Source organism: Coregonus clupeaformis, chromosome 15 (assembly GCF_020615455.1).
Source record: "Coregonus clupeaformis isolate EN_2021a chromosome 15, ASM2061545v1, whole genome shotgun sequence".
Lineage (NCBI taxonomy): Eukaryota > Metazoa > Chordata > Actinopteri > Salmoniformes > Salmonidae > Coregonus > Coregonus clupeaformis.
The window spans coordinates 45481706-45503887 of record NC_059206.1 but is presented as its reverse complement, the minus strand read 5'-3'; the positions used below and the strand labels follow the sequence as shown (position 1 = coordinate 45503887).

General features: G+C 47.0%; 1 protein-coding gene across 1 annotated transcript in view; it reads right to left on the bottom strand.

Annotated features, from left to right (window-relative positions):
- Positions 1–22182, bottom strand: part of LOC121582170 (PDZ and LIM domain protein 5-like) — an 89564-nt gene that overhangs the window by 18262 nt on the left and 49120 nt on the right. Inside the window, exon 3 of the mRNA XM_045225187.1 lies at positions 19118–19269. Within this exon, the coding sequence (XP_045081122.1) occupies positions 19118–19269 (152 nt within the window). The remainder of the gene's footprint in view (positions 1–19117; positions 19270–22182) is intronic.

Below are 22182 nucleotides of genomic sequence, written 5' to 3'. Positions count from 1 at the left end.
GTGTTAAAGAATACAGTGTTTTAGGGGAAGGAGTAGTCAGTATACTGCCCTCTGGGTCACAAAGTAATATTTTAAACAAACGGCCAAATCCTCAGCTGTTTAGTCATAAAAATAGACAATGCAGTAGTTGGAGCTTGACGTATTGGAAAAACCCAGGATCCCGTCATGCCAGTATTATCGGAGTCCTCTGTCTGTATCCTGTCAGTACGCCTCACAGAGAGCCACCCCACTACACTAAAGCCTCTGGCTTGTCCTGCGGTTGGGATCTATAAAACTCTGCCCAGAGTAACATTTGGTGGCTCCACCGTCGGAGCAGCAGCCCAAGGCACAACAAGCCCTATGTATATCTCTCCTCAGTGTGTGAGTCTCTACCTCTGTGTACAGGGCTACAGGCCGGAACAGTGTAGAAGACCTCAGATTTATACTCATGATCAAACCAGCTGCAGGACTTTTATCCCCTCAGGAAGACGAGGGTGGTCCTGTTGTCCATACTGCTGCAAACAAACAGACTATTCAGGGGAAGTGGTTCCCAGGACGTGAACCATCAACTCTCTGGTCTCTCTACCCACAAGGACTGTCTGTATATTATTTTCCTATTCTTTCACTCTCTGAGGAGCAGAGACCATCGCAAACACCAAAGGATGTAGCCTAATGAAGGAAAAAACTAAATGCACATCAAGTATGCAAAACACCATTCCAAGAAAAGTCCATTCTCCCTCTCTCCCTCCCCTCCAGCTGTTTCTTGCCCTTCATCCATGGCGTGGGCCATTCATGACCTCAGTCTGCTGGACACAGTCAGTCTAGATTCAGACTGGTTCATGTTCTCTCATTAATGCCATTCTCAATAAAGTTTCAGGCCCAGCCTGTCATCTGGCTTCATAAACAACTGTGTCCTGAGCCTCTGTCTTTGACAGCCTCTGAGGCCCAGACAATGTGTCCCTTTTCCCCATAAAGACAGTGACTCAGCAGGACAGAATAATCTCTTCCAGAACATGGGGCATGTTCTCTGTTCTCTGGCATTCTGTCTGTCACATTGTGCCATATTATGAAGGGTTGAGGACAGTCTCACGGTTCCGTTTTTCTTACTGAGTTGAAGCTGATCGACTAATAGCTTGCTAACTGGGTGATTATCGAGGCCCACCCTGCCCCACCCTGCCACACTTGCGGGTGCATATTTCCCAATGCACATATGAGCATACTCTCGTATGCACTTTAGGAAAGCAGCACACTCACAAAGGCCCATGCAAACAGGGATTGGGCTAAATCCAAACAACCTGTGCCATTACAAACAAGATAGACTCCATAACACTGTGCATATCTGTGTCTCTGTTCCCAGAGCAAACTGAACAAACACAGGCCAGGGTGGTCCAGTGAACATCTGTTTAGCCCCTCTCCCCTCTGTCCTCTCTTTGTAGCCAGATCGCGTGCTGGGCTGTGCCGTTCAGACAGATGGACAGTGTGTGTGTGTGTGTGTGTGTGTGTGTGTGTGTGTGTGTGTGTGTGTGTGTGTGTGTGTGTGTGTGTGTGTGTGTGTGTGTGTGTGTGTGTGTGTGTGTGTGTGTGGCATTTGACAGCCGTGTGCGGGAGAAGTGGGGGGAAACTGAGTAGCATGGCAGTGTAGTCTGGTCTGGGTTAGGCCCGGGGGACACTGACTGGTTCAGATTGAACCATCCTGCTGTTGTCCTGGACCTGAATTGATTCATGATACACATACAGATGTAGAATCTTAATTTGAGCCAGTTTGCTACAGCAGGAAAATAATCCTACAGGAACTGGAAATGTGACCTTTAAACATCAAATACACTACAAGTTTTAAATGTCCTGCATTGTTCTTAATTCAACAGGGTGATCAAATTAAGATCCTACATCTGTATCCTATAAGTAACCTCAGTACATATGATCCAGCTACACAGATTGATGATATATGTCATCCATAAAGTCACATTGACAGATGATATGGATCAAGAAGTCATGCATTTCTGATTTATGGGGATCCTTTCCAGAGAAGACTAGAGATTCCCAGAAAATATGAAAGTGTGTATTTCTCAATCAAATCCTCGAGGGCTATCCTTTGAAAGTCATGTCACGTAGGCCTCAAAAGTCAATTGCTCTTTGAGAAAAACAACCATTCAATCCGAACCAAATTCCTGTTAAATTCAAGGTGTGGGATCCAATTTTGTCTGCTGATATAGCACATAACCACAATATAATTCTGTCCTGTATATTGTCCATAGGGATGACTTCCCCCAGCTGAGAGGAGCATGGTTGTAATCAGACAGAGAAGGCCCTTAGTTGTCCCCTTCCTGTTCACATAGAGCCTCATTCAGCCTGCCTGCATCCCTGTTCCACTCACATGAACACAATTCGGTCACATTAGCTTAGTCATAAGGATGTGATTTAGACAACATGTCCTTTACCTACTACTGAAGCTAATGTAGTTTAGTATGGTGGGGAGAGGGAGGCATGTGAATAAATAGGCTGGTAGGAAACTGAACACATACACACACACACACACACACACACACACTACTGCAGAATAAGGGGTCTAGAAGAACGTGCCTGAGGGCAAAGTAGACTGACACATTTCCCCCCTCCTGTCTGTCTGAGCCAAGAGCAACAGTCTGGCACATGGCATCTGACTGAGTGATGGAGAGACTGCTAATGCAAGGCCCAGCTCTCTCAGCACCAGGACACAACGTGACACACACTACTGTGTCTACTCCAGCTAGATATAGAGGCGAGAATTACATGATGACATTTTAAGGACTACTCACTCATGAACTGCCTCACATCTACACTGTATAAAAACCCATTATCAGAGATGTTCTGGAGATTGTTCTACAACGCTGCCAAATAGACTACTATCTGGGTAAACAATTATTCCATTGAAAGAGCAAGTTCTTAACCCTTACATAGCAGTAGAGATTGACGGTAGTCCAGCCCCACTCATGGATGCCTTTACCATTAATCTACTCTGTGGAAAAATAACATTTGTATGTAAACTACTTTTTAACTGTTATTTAATTGTTATCCAAATAGTTCCTGTGTCACTTTCAGTGTGAGATGTGGATGTTAAGCAGTCGACACAGGACTTAGCATGTCACTATAAAAACTGGCTGGGGAATGAAAACACAGGGAGATGGATGGATGTGGAAAAGTAGTTTCTTTGCTCTGCTAAGTCCATCTGTGGCTGGCCAGCTAGTGGGGCCTGGGGGCCGAGCCGGGCCCCTGGTGTAACTCACGCAGCTGTCAGGGGCACAAAGCTCTCAACGCTCCATGTTCTTTGCTCTCCTGCTTCTCCCTCTCAGCGCCGGGACTGGCAAAGGAATGGCCAGGGAAACGGGAATTCTGACACACAGCCTCATTAATCAGAGAAGTGGGAGAGGTGACAGGGAGTACTGAAGGCAGGGATGAGAGAAGAGAGAGGGAGAGAAAGAAAAAAAGTGAGAGAAAGAAATGAAGAGAGAGAGAGAGAGAGAGAGCGAGTGAAACAGAGAGAGAGAGAGAGAGAGGGAAACAGAGAGAGAGAGTGAGAGAGAGTGAAACAGAGAGAGAGAGAGAGGGAAACAGAGAGAGAGTGAGAGAAAGTGAGAGAGAAAGTGAGAGAGAAAGATAGATAAATAATTAAAGAGAGAAAGTGAGCGAGAAAGAGAAACAGAGAGCGAGAGAGAAAGTGAGAGAAATAAATAAAGAGAGAGAGAAACAGAGAGAGAGAAAGTGAGATACATAAATAGAGAGTGAGTGAAAGTGAGAGAGAAAAATTGAGTGAGAGAGACAGAGAGAGTGAAACAGAGAGAGAGAGAGAGAGAGAGAGAGAAATAAATCAAGAGAGAAAGAGAAAAAGTGAGAGAGAGAAAGTGAGAGAGAGAGAAAGAGAGAGAGTGAGCGAGAGAGCGGGCAAGAGAGAGAGAGATGTACTCTAGGGGCAGCGAGGAGAGAGAGAGAGCTCTAATTGAATAGAAAGAGAGGAGAGGTGAGGATAGAAGGGGTTCGTTTTTAGTGTGAAAGCTAGTTAACTTTTACAACTGGACAGCCTGTTGCTATTGTCAGTCTCACTCATATGATGTGTGTGATGACTAATCCCCAGTGCTCTATAGCAGCATGCACGTGTTGTGTAGGGGTGGGGTGGGGTACGTTAACAGCCAGAGAGTGACACCATAAACATGAGGAGAAGACCCCAAGTCCCAGCACACACTCTTCCTTCCACCATATGCACACACAATCACTTAGAAACCTGCACAAAAACACACATAAGCAGATGTTTCAAAATGTCTCTCCCAGACAATTCTGCATCAATCTGTTCCCCCTGAATGACAGCATGCCAAGGAGTGGTAAACTCTGAGGACAGGATAATTCACACCATACTAAAAGTCACACACACACATTGTGAATAGGATAATTTATCCCATACTAAAAGGTAATCTGGAACAATTTGGCCACTCTGGATCAGTGCTTGTAATTTAATGTTAGACAAACTCTCCCTTCCAGCGGATTAGAAGCATTCCCATCCATTACACAGACAACTTGGACCGCTCCAATGCTACCTTGGGTCCCACAGCAGCGTCCATTTACTGAATACTAGAACACCGGAGATTGTACAATAGAATGATAAGTACCTGTAATAAAGATGACATTTCCAGGCTTAAACCAGGTTACTTATCAGGGGAATAAAGATGATAAGCAGCAAAGAAAGATGGTTTCATAATAATTGAATATGATTGCATGATATGACATGCTCAGTATACCATCGTGCAATGCAAATAGTCCGGGTAGCCATGATTAGCTGTTCAGGAGTCTTACGGCTTGGGGGTAGAAGCTGTGAAGAAGCCTTTTGGACCTAGACCTGGTGCTCCGGTACCGCTTGCCGTGCGGTAGCAGAGAGAACAGTCTATGACTAGGGTGGCTGGAGTCGTTGACAATTTTGAGGGCCTTCCTCTGACACCGCCTGGTATAGAGGTCCTGGCAGGAAGCTTTGCCCCAGTGATGTACTGGGCCGTACGCAGAACAGTTGCCATATCAGGCGGTGATGCTCTCGATGGTGCAGCTGTAGAACCTTTTGAGGATCTGAGGACCCACACCAAATCTTTTCTGTCTCCTGAGGGGGAATAGGCTTTGTCGTGCCCTCTTCACGACTGTCTTGATGTGTTTGGACCATGATAGTTTGTTGGTGATGTGGACACCAAGGAACTTGAAGCTCTCAACCTGTTCCTCTACAGCCCCGTCGATGAGAATGGGGGCGTGCTCAGTCCTCTTTTCTTTCCTGTAGTCCACAATCATCTCCTTTGTCTTGATCACATTGAGGGAGAGGTTTTTGTCCTGGCACCACACGGCCAGGTCTCTGACCTCCTCCCTATAGGCTGTCTCATTGTTGTCGGTGATCAGGCCTACCACTGTTGTGTCGTCGGCAGTCGTGCCTGCCGTGAACAGGGAGGACAGGAGGGGACTGAGCACGCACCCCTGAGGGGCCCCCGTGTTGAGGATCAGCGTGGCAGATGTGTTGTTACCTACCCTTACCACCTGCGGGTGGCCCGTCAGGAAGTCCAGGATCCAGTTGCAGAGGGAGGTGTTTAGTCCCAGGGTCCTTAGCTTAGTGATGAGCTTTGAGGGCACTATGGTGTTGAACGCTGAGCTGTAGTCAATTAATAGCTTTCTCACATAAGTTTTCCTCTTGTCCAGGTGGGAAAGGGCAGTGTGGAGTGCAATAGAGATTGCATCATCTGTGGATCTGTTGCAAATTGGAGTGGGTCTAGGGTTTCTGGGATAATGGTATTTATGTGGCTACAGACGTGAGTGCTACGGGTCGGTAGTCATTTAGGCAAGTTATCTTAGTGTTCTTGGGCACAAGGACTATGGTGGTCTGCTTTAAACATGTTGGTGTTACAGATTCAGTCAGGGATGTTGAAATGTCAGTGAAGACACTTGCCAGTTGGTCAGCGCATGCTCTGAGTACACGTCCTGATAATCCGTCTGGGCCTGCATCGGCTACGGAGAGCGTGATCACATAGTCATCCGGAACAGCTGATGCTTTCATGCATGCTTCAATGTTGCTTGCCTCGAAGCGAGCATATAAGTGATTTAGCTCGTCTGGTAGGCTTGTGTCACTGGGCAACTCGTGGCTGTGCTTCCCTTTGTAGTCTGTAATAGTTTTCAAGTCCTGCCACATCCGACGAGCGTCAGAGCCGGTGTAGTACGATTCAATCTTAGTCCTGTATTGACTCTTTGCCTGGGCATAGCAGGATTTCTTATAAGCGTCCGGGTTAGAGTCCCGCTCCTTGAAAGCGGCAGCTCTACCCTTTAGCTCAGTGCGGATGTTGCCTGTAATCCATGGCTTCTGGTTGGGGTATGTACATACGGTCACTGTGGGGACGACGTCATCGATGCACTTATTGATGAGGCCAGTGACTGATGTGGTTTACTCCTCAATGCTATCGGAAGGATCCCGGAACATATTCCAGTCTGTGCTAGCAAAACAGTCCTGTATCTTAGCATCTGCGTCATCTGACCACTTCCTTATTAACCGAGTCACTGGTGCTTCCTGCTTTAGTTTTTGCTTATGTCACAAGCCGGGCTAGAACTCCGGTCTCAGATGTGGAGAGCTGGGGGTACTACCCCTTAGCCACAGAGGAGGTGTTGTAGGACCCAAATGGAAACACCCAAGGCAATACTCCAGGCAGTGATTTAATGTTCCAAAACAGGTAGGCAAAACAAAACAACTCCACGAGGGAGAAAAACAAACTAAAGATAACTCTGAACAACTTACTAGGACAGACACGGTGGGACAAAGCAGGAGACACATAGTCAGGACGCAATAACCAAGTGAGAAACAAGGGGAAAACACACAGCTAAAATACTAAAGGGAAAACAAGGCACAGGGTGACCTGGATCAAACTAATGAGGACACCGAGGAAGAACTAAGGCAGAGGGGAACACAGCTGACCTCTAGAGGCCTGAGACAAACAGGAGAAGCAGGAAGCTGACAGGACCCCCTCCTCTAGGAACGACTCCTGACGTTCCTTCCAGAACACCCTGGCCACAGGGTGCGAAAATCTCGGATCAAACCTGGGTCCAGGATGTCCCTGGCTGGAACCCAGGAGCGCTCCTCTGGCCCGTAGCCCTCCCAGTCCACCAGATACTGCAGAGAGTTCTGGACCCCTCCGGGAGTCCAGTATCCGGCGGACTGTGTAGGCTGGCTGGCCGTCAATAATCCTGGGAGGTGGCGGGGTCTGCGTGGGGGGGCAAGGAGAAGAACAAGACAGGTTTAATAAGTGAAACATGGAAAGTGGGGGGTTATCTACGAAGGAGCGAGGAGAAGCAAACGATAAGACACAGGGGTTAACCTTTCTAGCAATGCGGAAAGGGCACATGTATCTCTGGGAAAGCTTCTTGGATTCGACCCGGAGGGGGCAGGTTCTTAGTGGCCAACCAAACTCTCTGACCAGCTCGGAAACTAGGGGCCGTCCCGCGGTGGCGATTAGCCTGACTTTGGTATCTCTGGGAGGTCCGAAGGAGGGCACGCCTGGCCTTCTTCCAGGTCCGCCTACAGCGTTGGACAAAGCGCTGGGCGAGGAACACCAACTCGCCTCCTCCTCTGGAAATAATGGAGGTTGTAACCGAACTGGCATTCGAAGGAGACAATCCGGTGGCTGAGGACTGGAGGGTGTTGTGGGCGTATTCAGCCCAAATGATATAGGTGGCCCAAGGCACGGGATTACTGGCGCCACACACCGCAGGGTGGTCTCCAGATCCTGATTAATCCGTTCCGTTTGGCCATTAGACTCTGGATGGAACTCCACGATAGAGCTGGCTGTGGCCCCAACCAAGCCTGCAGAAGGCCCCCAAAACCGGGACGAATTGGGGACCTCGGTCAGAGACCACGTCCAGGGAATACCAAATATCCGGAAGACATGGTTCATGAGGAGCTCAGCAGTCTCCTTAGCGCAGAGGGCAGCTTGGGGCAGGGGAATAAACCCGGCACCTTAGAGAACCGGTCTACCACCACTAGGATGACGGTGTTGCCCTGGGATAGAGGAAGTCCGTAACAAAGTCCAGAGAAAGGTGTGACCATGGCCTTCGAGGAACAGGTAAGGGATGGAGCAGTCCCTGGGGTCGCTGGCGTGTCGACTTTCCCTGGTTGCACACAGGGCAGGCCTCAACATAGACCTGCACGTCCTTCTTGATGGACGGCCACCAAAACACCGCCGTCGGAGGAACTCCAGTGTGCGAGCACTGCCTGGATGGCATGTCAAGGGCGACTCATGACCCCACTGCAAGACGGGCTCCGAACAGAGAGAGAACGTACAGGCGACCGGCAGGACCACCGCCTGGATCGGGCTCATGGACAAGAGCTTCTCGTACCCCTCTTTCTAGTTCCCACTGAAGAGGTGCAGCGATCCTAGACCTCGGAATAATCGATGCGCAAGGGCTTCTCTTGTACCTCGGGAGAATAGACTCGAGACAGAGCATCCCGGCAGCGTTCTTGGTGCCAGGTGATAGTCAGGAGGAACTGGAATCGATTGAAGAAAAGGGACCATCGTGCTTGCCGAGGGTTCATCCGCTTAGCCTGTTGGAGATATTCCAGGTTCTTGTGGTCTGTGAGAACCTGGAAAGGGTGCTGAGCCCCCTCAAGCCAATGGCGCCACTCTTCCAAGGCCAGTTTTACCCGCAAGCAACTCCTAGATCCCCCACGTGGTAGTTGCTGCGCCTCGGCCTCGGACAGGCGGCGAGACATGAAGGCACAAGGTGTAATCTCCCATCCGCACCCCCTCTGTGACAGGACGGCTCCCACCCCCCACCTCTGAGGCGTCCACCTCCACCACGAAAGGTCTCTCTGGGTCAGGGTCACCAGAATCGGAGCAGAAGTGAAGCGGCGCTTGAGATCCTCGAAGGCCCCTGCTGCTTCCGGACCCCAGTGAATCTTGGTCCCTCCTCCCTTAGTAGGCGTCCACGTCAAGGGGCTACCACCGAGCTGAAATTCTTAATGAACTTCCGATAGAAGTTAGAAAAGCCAATGAACCGTTGAACCTCCTTGACCGTGGCAGGTGTGGGCCAATCGTGGACCGCCTTGACCTTCTTGGGATCCATCTCTAGGTGCCCGGGAGTGACAATAAACCCGAGAAACTGAGTCCGAGAAACATGAAATTCACACTTCTCAGGCTTAACGTAGAGGTGATTGTCAAGGAGCCTCTGGAGAACCCTGCTAACATGCCCCTCATGCTCCTTCAGTCGACCTCGAGAAGATGAGGATATCGTCCAGGTACGAAGACGAACAGATTAAGCATATCCCGGAGAACATCATTAATCAGGGCTTGGAATACTGCGGGGGGCATTGGTGAGCCCGAACGGCATCACCCGATATTCATAGTGCCCGTGGCGTGTTGAACGCCGTCTTCCATTCGTCTCCTTGCCGGATCCGCTACGAGATGGTAAGCATTACGGAGATCCAGCTTAGTAAAAATGGAAGCCCCTTGAAGCAGCTCAAAAGCAGTGGCCATGAGAGGAAGGGGGTATCGATTCGAACCGTGATCTTGTTGAGTCCCGGTAATCAATACAAGGCCTAAGACCCCCGTCTTTCTTTTCAACAAAAAAAAGCCCCACCCCAGCCGGGAAGTAGAGGCATAGATGAGGCGGCTGCCAAGCTCCTTAATGTAGGTGTCCATGGCTGCGTGCTCGGGGAGGACAAGGAAAAGATCCGACCTCTAGGAGGGCAGCACCCAGGGGAGTAGATCAATGGCACAGTCATACGTGCGATGAGGCGGTAGGAAGTAGCCCGGGCCTTGCTGAACACTGCCTTGAACCGATGGTAAACACTGGGGACTCGGGGAGACGTCAACAGACTCTTGAAACTGGGTACTAGGGGGCTGAGGGGACTCTGAAGCATGCAGGTGAGTTGGCAGGTGGGACCCCCAGCTTAGAGAATGGTGCCCGTAGGCCAGTCGATCTGGGGATTATGTCTGCATAGCCAAGGGTGACCCAGGATAATAGGATACTTTCGGGAGAGTCAATGAGATAGAAGGTCTCCTCCTGCTGGTGTTGAGAGATGGTAAGTCTCGAGGGACTGAGTCGCCTCGGTAACTTTTCCTGGTTCCAGAGGTCTGCCATCTAAGGCTGTAACTGCCTGGGGTTGAGGGAAGTAGTTGGGTAGGGATCTTAAGTTCCTTAGCCAAGGTTACATCCAGGAAATCACCTGCGGCACCGGAATCGATCATAGCCTGGACCCGATGCTGGTGGCCCCCCAGGACAGAGTGGCTGGAATAGCCAGGACAGCGTTCAGTAGGAGCGCTCTAATTCTCCCCATCACAGCCCTCCTGTAGCTGGGCGGGGACAGGCGTTTCCCAGCTCGGGGCAAGTGGAGCGGAGTGGCCGGCAACCCCGAGTAAAGCGCACCGACGTTCCCTCATGCGACGTTCCCTTTCGTTGGGAGAAAGCCTGAAACGGCCCTAACTGCGATGCCTCTCCGGGGAATCCTGGAGCAGTTCAGGAGCCGGGCTCTGAATGACGGAGTCCAAACAGGAGAAACAGAGCTGCTCAGAGGAACTTGGGACTGAGACACCTGACGGCGAGCGTTCTCCGCTCTCTTGAGACGATTGTCAGGCGGATGGCCAAGGCTATGAGGACTCGAGATCACCAGCTGGTTCTCGGGTGGCTAACTCATCTTGAAGGGCTCGGATAACCCTCCCTGAAAGCAGACCCTCAGCGCTTCATCATTCCATCCGCTCCTTGCTGCTATGGTCCGGAAATCAATGGCAAAATCTGCCGTGCTTGGGGCCCTGACGGAGAGACAGTAGGCGCTTGAAGCCTCCCGCCCACTGACAGGATGATCGAACACCCGCTGAACTCTTCTACAAATGCAGCGTGGGAGTCACAACAGGCCTCCTGGGACTGCCACACCAGAGAAGCCCAGGCGAGCGCCTTGTCTGAAAGAAGGAGGTAATGATGTAGGCAATCTTGGAACGGTCTGTGGGAAACTTGAGGTTGGAGCTCGAAGGGTGAGGGAGCATTGGGTGAGGAACCCTGGCAAGAGCTTGGATCCCCAGAAAAGGGGCTTGGGAGGTGGTAGTCGGGCTCCGCCAACCGAGACGACCTGTACGTCACTGGGGGTGACCTGGGGGAAGGAGAGGACCAGGAGCGTTCGAGCTGGCGGAGGGAACTCATCATTTCGGCCAGGAGTTGAGAATGACTAGCCATCAGCTCCTCTTGTCGGCTGAGAACGGCTTCATGGCGCTGGAAAGAAGCCTCAGTGTCGAGTGATCACCGCCAACAGATCCTGGGAACTGAGTGTTTCTGGGTCCATGATTGACTTGGTTATTCTGTCGCAAGCCGGGCTAGAACTCCGGTCTCAGATGTGGAGAGCTGGGGGTACTACCCCTTAGCCACAGAGAGAGGAGGTGTTGTAGGACCCAAATGAAACACCCAAGGCAATACTCCAGGCAAGTAGATTTAATGTTCCAAAACAGGAGGCAAAACAAAACAACTCCACTGGGGGAGAAAAACAAACTAAAGATAACTTCGAACAACTTACTAGGACAGACACGGTGGGACAAAGCAGGAGACACATAGTCAGGACGCAATAACCAAGTGAGAAACAAGGGGAAAACACACAGCTAAAATACTAAAGGGAAAACAAGGCACAGGTGACCTGGATCAAACTAATGAGGACACACGAGGAAGAACTAAGGCAGAGGGGAACACAGCTGACCTCTAGAGGCCCGGAGACAAACAGGAGAAGCAGGAAGCTGACAGCTTATAAGCAGGAATCAGGAGGATAGAGTTATGGTCAGATTTGCCAAATGGAGGGCGAGGGAGAGCTTTGTACGCATCTCTGTGTGTGGAGTAAAGGTGGTCTAGAGTTTTTTTTCCCCTCTGGTTGCACATTTAACATGCAGGTAGAAAGGAGGTAGAACGGATTTAAGTTTTCCTGCATTAAAGTCCCCGGCCACTAGGAGCGCTGCCTCTGGATTAGCGTTTTACTGTTTGCTTATGGCCTTATACAGCTCATTGAGTGCAATCTTAGTGCCAGCATCGGTTTGTAGTGGTAAATAGACAGCTACGAAAAATATAGATGAAAACTCTCTTGGTAAATAGTGTGGTCTACTGCTTATCATGGGATACTCTACCTCAGGCGGGCAAAACCTTGAGACTTCCTTAGTATTGATTTTATGCACCAGCTGTTGTTTACAAATACACACATACCACCACCCCTTGTCTTACCGGAGTCAGCCGTTCTATCCTCGATTTAGCGTATATCCCCCCAGCTGTTTGTTATCCATGTCATCGTTCAGGCCACTACGGTGAAACATAAGATATTACCGTTTTTAATGTCCTCTGGTAGGATAACCTTAATCTTAGGTCGTACAATTTATTTTTTGAAATGATTGAACATTGGCTAATAGGATTGATGGAAGGGCAGTTTACTTACGTTCGCCCGTTGGATCCTTACAAACGCACCCGACCTACGTCCACGATATCTCCGTCTCTTTCTAATACGAATGATGGGGATTTGGGCCTTGTCGGGTGTCTGTAGAATATCCTTCAGCGTCCGACTCGTTGAAGAAAAAAATCTTTGTCAATACGAGGTAAGTATCGCTGTCCTGATATCCAGAAGCTCTTTTTGGTCGTGAGAGACGGTGGCAGAAACATTATGTACAGAATAAATTACAAGTACCGCGAAAAAACACACATAATAGTACAATTGGTTAGAGGGCTGTAAAACGGCAGCCATCTTCTCCGGCGACATTTCACTGGGGGGAAAAACAGCTAATCTCTCTCTCTAATTAGTCCCATTTCAGAGTGGGCCCATGGCCAGAGTAGTTAACAGTCCCAACAGACTGACCCCTCTCACCCTCTCCCCTTCTCCACTCAACATCTGGCCACACATAGGCATAAAAGCATGAGCTCTGTATTACATTATAATGTCATTTTCCTCAACCCCTATCCCCTAACCCCCTACCCCCTTCACACAGCAGTTTCAGTCTACCAAGGAAACACTGGCCATCTGTGAGTGTTTCTGGTCTGGAGCTAGACTTCCTCTCCTGCTACCAGAGCAGCTAGCTAGCGTATGGTTGACTGGCTGCTATGTGAACAGCAGGCCTGACTATACTGTACTCTGTCTGTCTGTCTGTCTGCCTGTCTGTCTGTCTGTCGACAAGCTGTACCAGCAGGGGAAATAAAAGGCGATAAGCACAACAGGTGGTGCTACATGACCCTTGGGGTCAACATTGATTTACACACAACTGGAAGGCTGTTTGGTCAGTCAAAAGGCATTCTATACATTCTGGACATTTAGATGAGAGGACAGGACACTTAGGCCTAGTCTACCCACAGGCCAGTAGAACTCAATTGACAGAGACAAAAATATTACTCCTCTAGTCAGGTCTCAAAAACGGCATTTCTATTTTGTCTTCTTTATTTGCATTTCACATCTGAGCTCAAGGAATGCAAAAGAGAGAAAAAAGAGGGGGTGTGAACCAAACAGACAGAGCGAAGACAGGAAAAAGACACGCTGTCTGCTTTGATATGTTGAAACTCATATTTTTACGTTGGTAAATGTCAGTTCCACTTAGTCTCCAGTGGGCATGCCTGTTTCTCTGGTCTGTGTTGTGAGCTACAGTGTGCTGATGAGAGAGTGAGAGGCCAGTCTGTACTGACAGTCCTGGGCACTGTCAGAACTCAGCCCCAGAGCTTCAAGTTTCCAAATTGTGAAATTATTCTCTCCCTCTCTCTCTTCTCTTCTCTCTCTCTCTCTCTGGGGAAGCTGTCTTGCATACCTTTAGAGAATATCTGTTGGGTTTCTGACATCCCGTTTTGTTTTTGTCTTTAGATTTTTTGGACCCAGGTGCGGCAGCCATATTCTCAAGAGGAGCGGTGTTTGATTGCACTGTGTTGAATATTTCGATGACAATAAATAAACATCAATTATCATAGTTTCCTCAGGCTCCTTCCCACACCCTCCTGGCAGAACTCATGGTGTTAACCTGGGAAGAGGAAAAGAGATGTGTTGTAAAGTGACTGGTTGTCATTACAATCATAGCACACATTAGGCTTGATTGGCCAGTTTTTAACAGCCCAGGCGTGGATGGAAAACCATTTTTATTTTCTTGAGAACATTTCTGAGAGAAAATAATACCACACCTTAAATCAGCAGAAAACTGCTAATTGTGTGGTCTCCAAATGTAACCAGTCAATCTAAGGGGAAAATCATGCATAATCCTACTGTAGCTTACCTACAATTACCCTCACAGTCAAACTACAGATAAAGTAGGTCTGTGCATGTTCTCCATCACTCTGCTGATAAGTAGAAATACTATTTTTCCAACCCCCGAGACATGGACATGAACTGCTAGCGTGAGCCAAGACATTCAATCTTTCTTGGATACCCAGTCGCTATCACCTCGTAAAGTCTGCTAATCAAAACAGCATTCTAGCCTAGCTCCTAGCCTAATATCCCTAGTTAGCGTTAGCGTGTGCTGCTCTATGGCTTAGGGGTTGTTACTGTGGGGGAGGCTGGTAAGCAGCAGGAGTGTCAGAGGGAAGGCGGTGAGTGATGGATAGAATAAATCTGGCAGAGAAGAGCTGATGAATCATATAAAGTTGTGGTTTCTCCAGCATAGGATGAAAAGATTTATTCACTACACTCTTAGAAAGAATGGTGCTATCTAGAACCTAAAAGGGTTCTTCGGCTGTCCCTTTTTGTCTGTTAGAAGACTAGCGCATTACCGCTGTTATGTTATCACAACCATAACATCCATAATACTCTTATCACATCAGTCAACATTCATAAATCCCACACAGATACGTGTAGTGCGTTGTGTTGACAGATCTACAGGTGGACGCTAGAACTGTGGCGGTTCTGCTCACTAAGACTAACATAACATTACAAACAAAGTGAAGCAATGAGGCTATGCAAGGGGTGCCTTTTTCTCTAAATTGAAAACAAGACATAATAGTGAGTAACTGTAAACCTATCCTCCTGCACCAATCCTCATGGCGCCATTCTCAACTGAGTTTTTCAGCAAAGGCAGTCCATCATCCCATGGAAACCAACATTAAGAAAATATGGTCAGGAAGTGAATGCGGTCTAAAATGATTTGATGGAAATCAATGCATTCTTTTCACATTGCTGAATTGACAAGAAGAGGTACACATTTTGGTTTGGGAGACGGAGGGAGGAACAGGAGGGTCGGGGAGAGATGGAAATATTGAGCGTTGGTTCCACACTGCCAGAGAGAGCACATACCATACCATGATTAAACAACATGGGTAACAAGGAAACACTGCTTGAAATGCCTTGCTGTTTACAGTATCTAAATAAGGCAAACAGAAAACTGTCTCACTTCCTTATTTTGAATGGTAGAACTCCCTTTACTTTTCACCACTTTAAAAGTAATTATGTACGTCCCAGAACATGCGATCCTCTTTAACTCTGAAATTTGCCATGTACTTCAATTTATTATTTCAGATCACGAAACACGCGTCCTACAGAAATAAAGCATGAGGATTCGCTACATTGCTGAATCTCATGTGTGTCATCATCGTCTAGCATGGCCTGAGTGTTTGATGTTTCATTGTGCATTTATTACACTTGCTAGATTACAGACAGCTGTGAGATGGGGTCTAGTTTAGGCCTATTTTCTTTTCCATTAGAGTAAAAAGACTCCTTAATCTAGTGTTGTGGTGACAGAATGAGAGGACACGTGAACCAGGCTCTGTGCTGCTCTTTCAACAGCTTTTACAGCTTGGGCGGCGTAGCACGGCGGATGTGCGGAGGTGTTTTCCCTTATGGAGCAGCTGGGCTAAGCACAACACCTCTATGGAACAGTGGAACACTGGGGCTAATGCTTTTCACAAATAAGGAATAAGCCCTCCACTCAACACTGCTTTCCCTATATGGAGTGGCTGTTCAAGAGCCACAGCTAGGTTTGATTCTGCTTTGGAAACACTTTTCTGAATCAAACAGAACTGAATCTATAGGACCAAGCTGTATGTGATTGTGAGAGGCCTGAATTAATTGTCTGTTTTATTTCAGACTGACCAAAGTGTTTTTTGATGTATTTGACAAATCATTGATTGAAAGCCAAGCAGACAAATAATTTCTTCACATTTATGGAAATTCTTTCAATTCGCCATATTCAATCACCAATAAGGAATAGTATTTTAATCGAGGATTACAAGGTACCCATTGGCCTCCTTGCAAATCGAGCCAGAAAATAGTTTAAGCAGCACTTAACTGCTGTTACAGCCCTACAGAGAACTTATTCAAATGTAAGCAAAACTGATGCCGTGTCTAGTATTCCCCGTTTCCTTTGGAGGTTGGATCAATGTAGCGGGTATTTTAAGAGCTTTCATTAAAAGCTTTCCTCACAGGGGTTCACTTAAACCCAGGCAGAGCCAGCCTAGGCAGGTGTGTGCTCTGTCCTGAATGACATTTATCGACTGTGTCACTCCTCCTCAGAATGCATGGCCCAGTGTAGCCATGTTCTAGCTGGGTTGCTGTGGTTACAGCTATAACAGTACTGAAGTAGCACAAAGGGACCTCTAAGGTCCAAGGTCTTTGACAACAGACGTCTGTCTGATCTGATGGGTTCTGCAGGTTTCCCGCCAAAACAGCTTAACAGCCATGAAAAGCATTTGTAAAACCTTGATGAGGAATTGCAATGTGACAGCATAAAGTTCAGACTTTTCTCTCTGTTTCCTCTGATTCATTTGACTGAATCAGGTCCACCATGTTCTAAAGGCACATACTGTACATTTGTTATAGAGGGAACATTTGCCATGGTGCAAGCCCTCCATTGTACACTACCTCCATGCAAAGCCATTGAGAAATTCAATGAGAGGTAGTCTTTTAGCCTGATTTAAACTTATCCTGGCCTTCCATGACTGCCTCCTACCAGGGTCAAAGGTCAGGGGTGTACTCCCACTTCCTGTTCCACTGGTCTGCTTTTTTTAAACTGCTTTTTTTATAAGAATATTTTCAGGGACATTGGGTGTCCCTGAGGGGGACAATCTGCACCTTTAACCTTGTTCTGATGAATGTCCCTAATTGTTACTGGGACAAAGGTGTCCATCTTTATGTCCATCCAGGGCCACAACATAGATCTGGCCTAACCTTGTCTACCACTGAGTGTGTTTAAGATGTAGTAAGTCACACACTGCGTGTTTCCGGCTGTAGTGACTTCACACATTGCATCGGGTTATAGTGTGCTGGCTGAGACAAATAAACAGGGGTACATAACGTGTAAGACAAAACAAGCCAGAGTGATGAATCTCAACAGCGTCATCATAACGTCCCTGCATTCTTGAGAGGCCTCAGGGACAATGACGGGCATGTACAGTACCAGTCAAAAGTTTGGACACACCTACTCATTCCAGTGTTTGTCTTTATTTTGACTATTTTCTACATTGTATAATAATAGTGAAGACATCAAAACTATGAAATAACACATATGGAATCATGTAGTAACCAAAGTAGCCACCCTTTCCTTGATGACACTTTTGCACACTCTCAATCAATGCATTTCAATTAACAGTTGTGCCTTGTTAAAAGTTAATTTGTGGAATTTCTTTCCTTTGAGCCAATCAGTTGTGTTGTGACAAGGTAGGGGTGGTATAAAGAAGATAGCCCTATTTGGTAAAAGACCAAGTCCATATTATGGCAAGAACAGCTCAAATAAGCAAAGAGAAATGACAGTCCATCATTACTTTAATATTAATGACTTCTCAGCTGATGGGTGGTCCCGAATAGGGTCAGTCAATACGGAAAAATTTCAAGAACTTTGAAAGTTTCTTCAAGTGCAGACGCAAAAACCATCAAGCGCTATGATTAAACTGGCTCTCATGAGGACCGCCACAGGAAAGGAAGACCCAGAGTTAAGTTAATTAGAGTTACCAGTCTCAGAAATTGCAGTCTAAATAAATGCTTCACAGAGTTCAAGTAACAGACCCATCTCAACATCAACTGTTCAGAGGAGACTGCGTGAATCAGGCCTTCATGGTCGAATTGTTGCAAAGAAACCACTACTAAAGGACACCAATAAGAAGAAGAGACTTGCTTGGACCAAGAAACACAAGCAATGGACATTAGACCGGTGGAAATCTGTCCTTTGGTCTGATGAGTCCAAATTTTAGATTTTTGGTTCCAACCTCCGTGTCTTTGTGAGACGCAGAGTAGGTGAACAGATGATCTCTGCATGTGTGGTTCCCACCGTGAAGCATGGAGGAGGAGGTTTGATGGTGCTTTGCAGGTGACACTGTCTATGATTTATTTAGAATTCAAGGCACACTTAACCAGCATGGCTACCACAGCATTCTGCAGCGAAACGCCATCCCATCTGGTTTGCGCTTAGTGGGACTATCATTTGTTTTTCAACAGGACAATGACCCAACACACCTCTAGGCTGTGTAAGGGTTATTTGACCAAGAAGGAGAGAGATGGCGTGCTGCATCAGATGACCTGGCCTCCACAATCACCCGACCTCAACACAATTGAGATGGTTTGGGATGAGTTGGACCGCAGAGTGAAGGAAAAGCAGCCAACAAGTGCTCAGCATATGTGGGAACTCCTTCAAGACTGTTGGAAAAGCATTCCAGGTGAAGCTAGTTGAGAGAATGCCAAGAGTGTGCAAAGCTGTCATCAAGGCAAAGGATGGCTACTTTGAAGAATCTCAAATGGTTAATAGAGAAATAAACACACATGGGACATGGTTGAAGTTCTCTTCTGACATGGCAATGACGGGTTACTGCTTAATGTATGTGGTGTTTCATTTGGGTAAAGGTCCAGTAAGGGATAACTAGCCATGTTTTTTACCGTAAAGCATTCATGTAATCATTTTTTACAAGTCCCTGAAATATGCCTGCAATACAGAGTTACAGACAGAATCAACAAAGTCGCATGCAAACTCTGAAGCTTAAAAAAGACACGCTACAGCACTTCCTGTGGTCTTACATAAACTAGGAGAGTAGACAGTACAGTAAAACCCACAGGAAGGAGTCATACAGCAGTCTGTAGAAGCACTCAGTTCTACTCTGTGCTGTTGAACTACTGTACTGCTGTTGAATGGCCTAAATAGCAGTTACTTCTTAAGTGATAGATAAGACATGCGTGTGTGTGTGCGCAGCCTCTTACCTCTGCAGGGTGAGGTTGAGGTTTTCTGTGCAGGCTTTGATCTTGTTCTGGGCCTCCAGGTGGTTCATGCTGTTGGTGGCGATGCCGTCGATAGACAGAACTACATCTCCCACACTGATTTTGGCTTTGGCTGCCTTGCCCCCATCGGTCAGCTGTAAAGACACAGAAAACCAAAACATACACGTTGAAATAAAAGTAAAATAAACATACACGCATGCATTAATTTACTGTAACAGGATAATAAACAGTAGAGCGTCCCAGGAGTCAGGACTAGGGAATTCCATGCTATATTGAGCATAGCTTAGTGTATTTGACCTCCATACACTGGAGAGTAGAATATGCAGACAGACTCCCAGCGTGCATGGTTTCAGACTCTGAAGACAGATACAGATTAGATCTCTTTTTATTTATGCGTCTTAGAACAACTTTCTTAAACAAACAGTATGCATGAATTCATCAAAAAACGTTCCATTAAACGCTATTTGTTCAGCTCTCTTATCACAGAAAATCAGACAAAAGGCTGAGACCTGATCAAGCCTGTAAAGCAACACCATGAACCAAAACAGGAAACGATTATCGTGAAATTATGAAACTATTTTATATAGCATTGTGTAGCATTGTGTTCTCTCCCTGTGGTGTCTTATGTAACCTTGGTTATGTAAAACAGGCCTTTTCTCTCTCTTCACAACACTGGCCACGTATCAGCTGGGCCCAGAATAGACCAGGCAAATACTCCTGGGACAGACAAACAGACAGGGCGCTACACATGCTGTATGTGTACAGAGACAGACAGACAGACATGCAGACAGGCCTTCTACACATGCTGTGTATGTACAGACAGACAGACAGGCCCTCTACACATGCTGTGTGTGCTGGTCTGTTTGATCCGAGAAGGATGGAAGCATGTCCTATATCTCTCCCAACTTTAAAAGATGTCTGGACAGCTAATGATTTTACTATCTAGGTGGCATGCACGCCTCTGACTTCTAAATCAAAACAGCAGATTGAAGTAGAACACATTCCAACACATTCCACTAGTGACTAATGCACTCTGTTCTTCTAACCCACTTGGATTTGATTTAGAAAGAAAGGCATCCTCAAGGCACAGACAGGCCGAGGGCCATACGTTACCCCTAACCTTTGATTCTGATAGGTGCTTATGATGAAGAGGTTCCCATGAGTTACAACCTTCTGACAAAACCCCAGTCTACTGTAACGGCCTAAAGGCTGACCATATGATTGTGGTATCTACTGTACTGTATCTATGTTAAAGTCCGGCCATATGACTGTCTTGGTAAACATGAATCTACTTGATCTCTGGATACTCGATGGGTCTGCTACGTACTGAGAAAGAGAGTGTAAATTACTATTGTTTGCTTGATCAGGTCATCTTTGAGAGGTTGATGTAGGGCCTGAGAAACGATGAGGGTTGTTGCTCTTAGAGGAAGGATGTGATCTTATCTGAGCTCCAGTAATGAACTAGCTGACTAAGCTGACTGCCTGGTCTTTTCTGTTGTGGAGGAGAGGAAAGGCTGGGGGAGATAGAAACAGGTACTGTAGATCATAGTTTCTGTCTGTGTTATCTATGAACGTGTAAGAGATAAGCTCTAATAGCCTCATGTCACATTACATTTATGTTCATTATGAGGGGTTGTGGGAAAGGTTTTAGGAGTGGAAACAATTAAAAACAGGAACAGAGATTTGAAACACTTTCTGTATAAAAAAAACTGTAATGAGATATACAGTTAGGGCTGGCACAATTACAGTATAACTGTGTAACTGGCGGTTATGGATGAAGACCGCCATGAAAATAATATTTTTTATATACAATGGGGAGAACAAGTATTTGATACACTGCCGATTTTGCAGGTTTTCCTACTTACAAAGCATGTAGAGGTCTGTCATTTTTAGCATAGGTACACTTGAACTGTGAGAGACGGAATCTAAAACAAAAATCCAGAAAATCACATTGTATGATTTTTAAGTAATTCATTTGCATTTTATTGCATGACATAAGTATTTGATACATCAGAAAAGCAGAACTTAATATTTGGTACAGAAACCTTTGTTTGCAATTACAGAGAACATACGTTTCCTGTAGGTCTTGACCAGGTAAGCACACACTGCAGCAGGGTTTTTGGCCCACTCCTCCATACAGACCTTCTCCAGATCCTTCAGGTTTCGGGGCTGTCGCTGGGCAATACGGACTTTCATCTCCTTCCAAAGATTTTCTATTGGGTTCAGGTCTGGAGACTGGCTAGGCCACTCCAGGACCTTGAGATGCTTCTTACGGAGCCACTCCTTAGTTGCCCTGGCTGTGTGTTTCAGGTCGTTGTCATGCTGGAAGACCCAGCCACGACCCATCTTCAATGCTCTTACTGAGGGAAGGAGGTTGTTGGCCAAGATCTCGCGATACATGGCCCCATCCATCCTCCCCTCAAAATGGTGCAGTCGTCCTGTCCCCTTTGCAGAAAAGCATTCCCAAAGAATGATGTTTCCACCTCCATGCTTCACGGATGGGATGGTGTTCTTGGTGTTGTACTCATCCTTCTTCTTCCTCCAAACACGGCGAGTGGAGTTTAGACCAAAAAGCTATATTTTTGTCTCATCAGACCACATGACCTTCTCCCATTCCTCCTCTGGATCATCCAGATGGTCATTGGCAAACTTCAGACGGGCCTGGACATGCGCTGGCTTGAGCAGGGGGACCTTGCGTGCGCTGCAGGATTTTAATCCATGACGGCGTAGTGTGTTACTAATGGTTTTCTTTGAGACTGTGGTCCCAGCTCTCTTCAGGTCATTGACCAGGTCCTGCCGTGTAGTTCTGGGCTGATCCCTCACCTTCCTCATGATCATTGATGCCCCACGAGGTGAGATCTTGCATGGAGCCCCAGACCGAAGGTGATTGACCGTCATCTTGAACTTCTTCCATTTTCTAATAATTGCGCCAACAGTTGTTGCCTTCTCACCAAGCTGCTTGCCTATTGTCCTGTAGCCCATCCCAGCTTTGTGCAAGTCTACAATTTTATCCCTGATGTCCTTACACAGCTCTCTGGTCTTGGCCA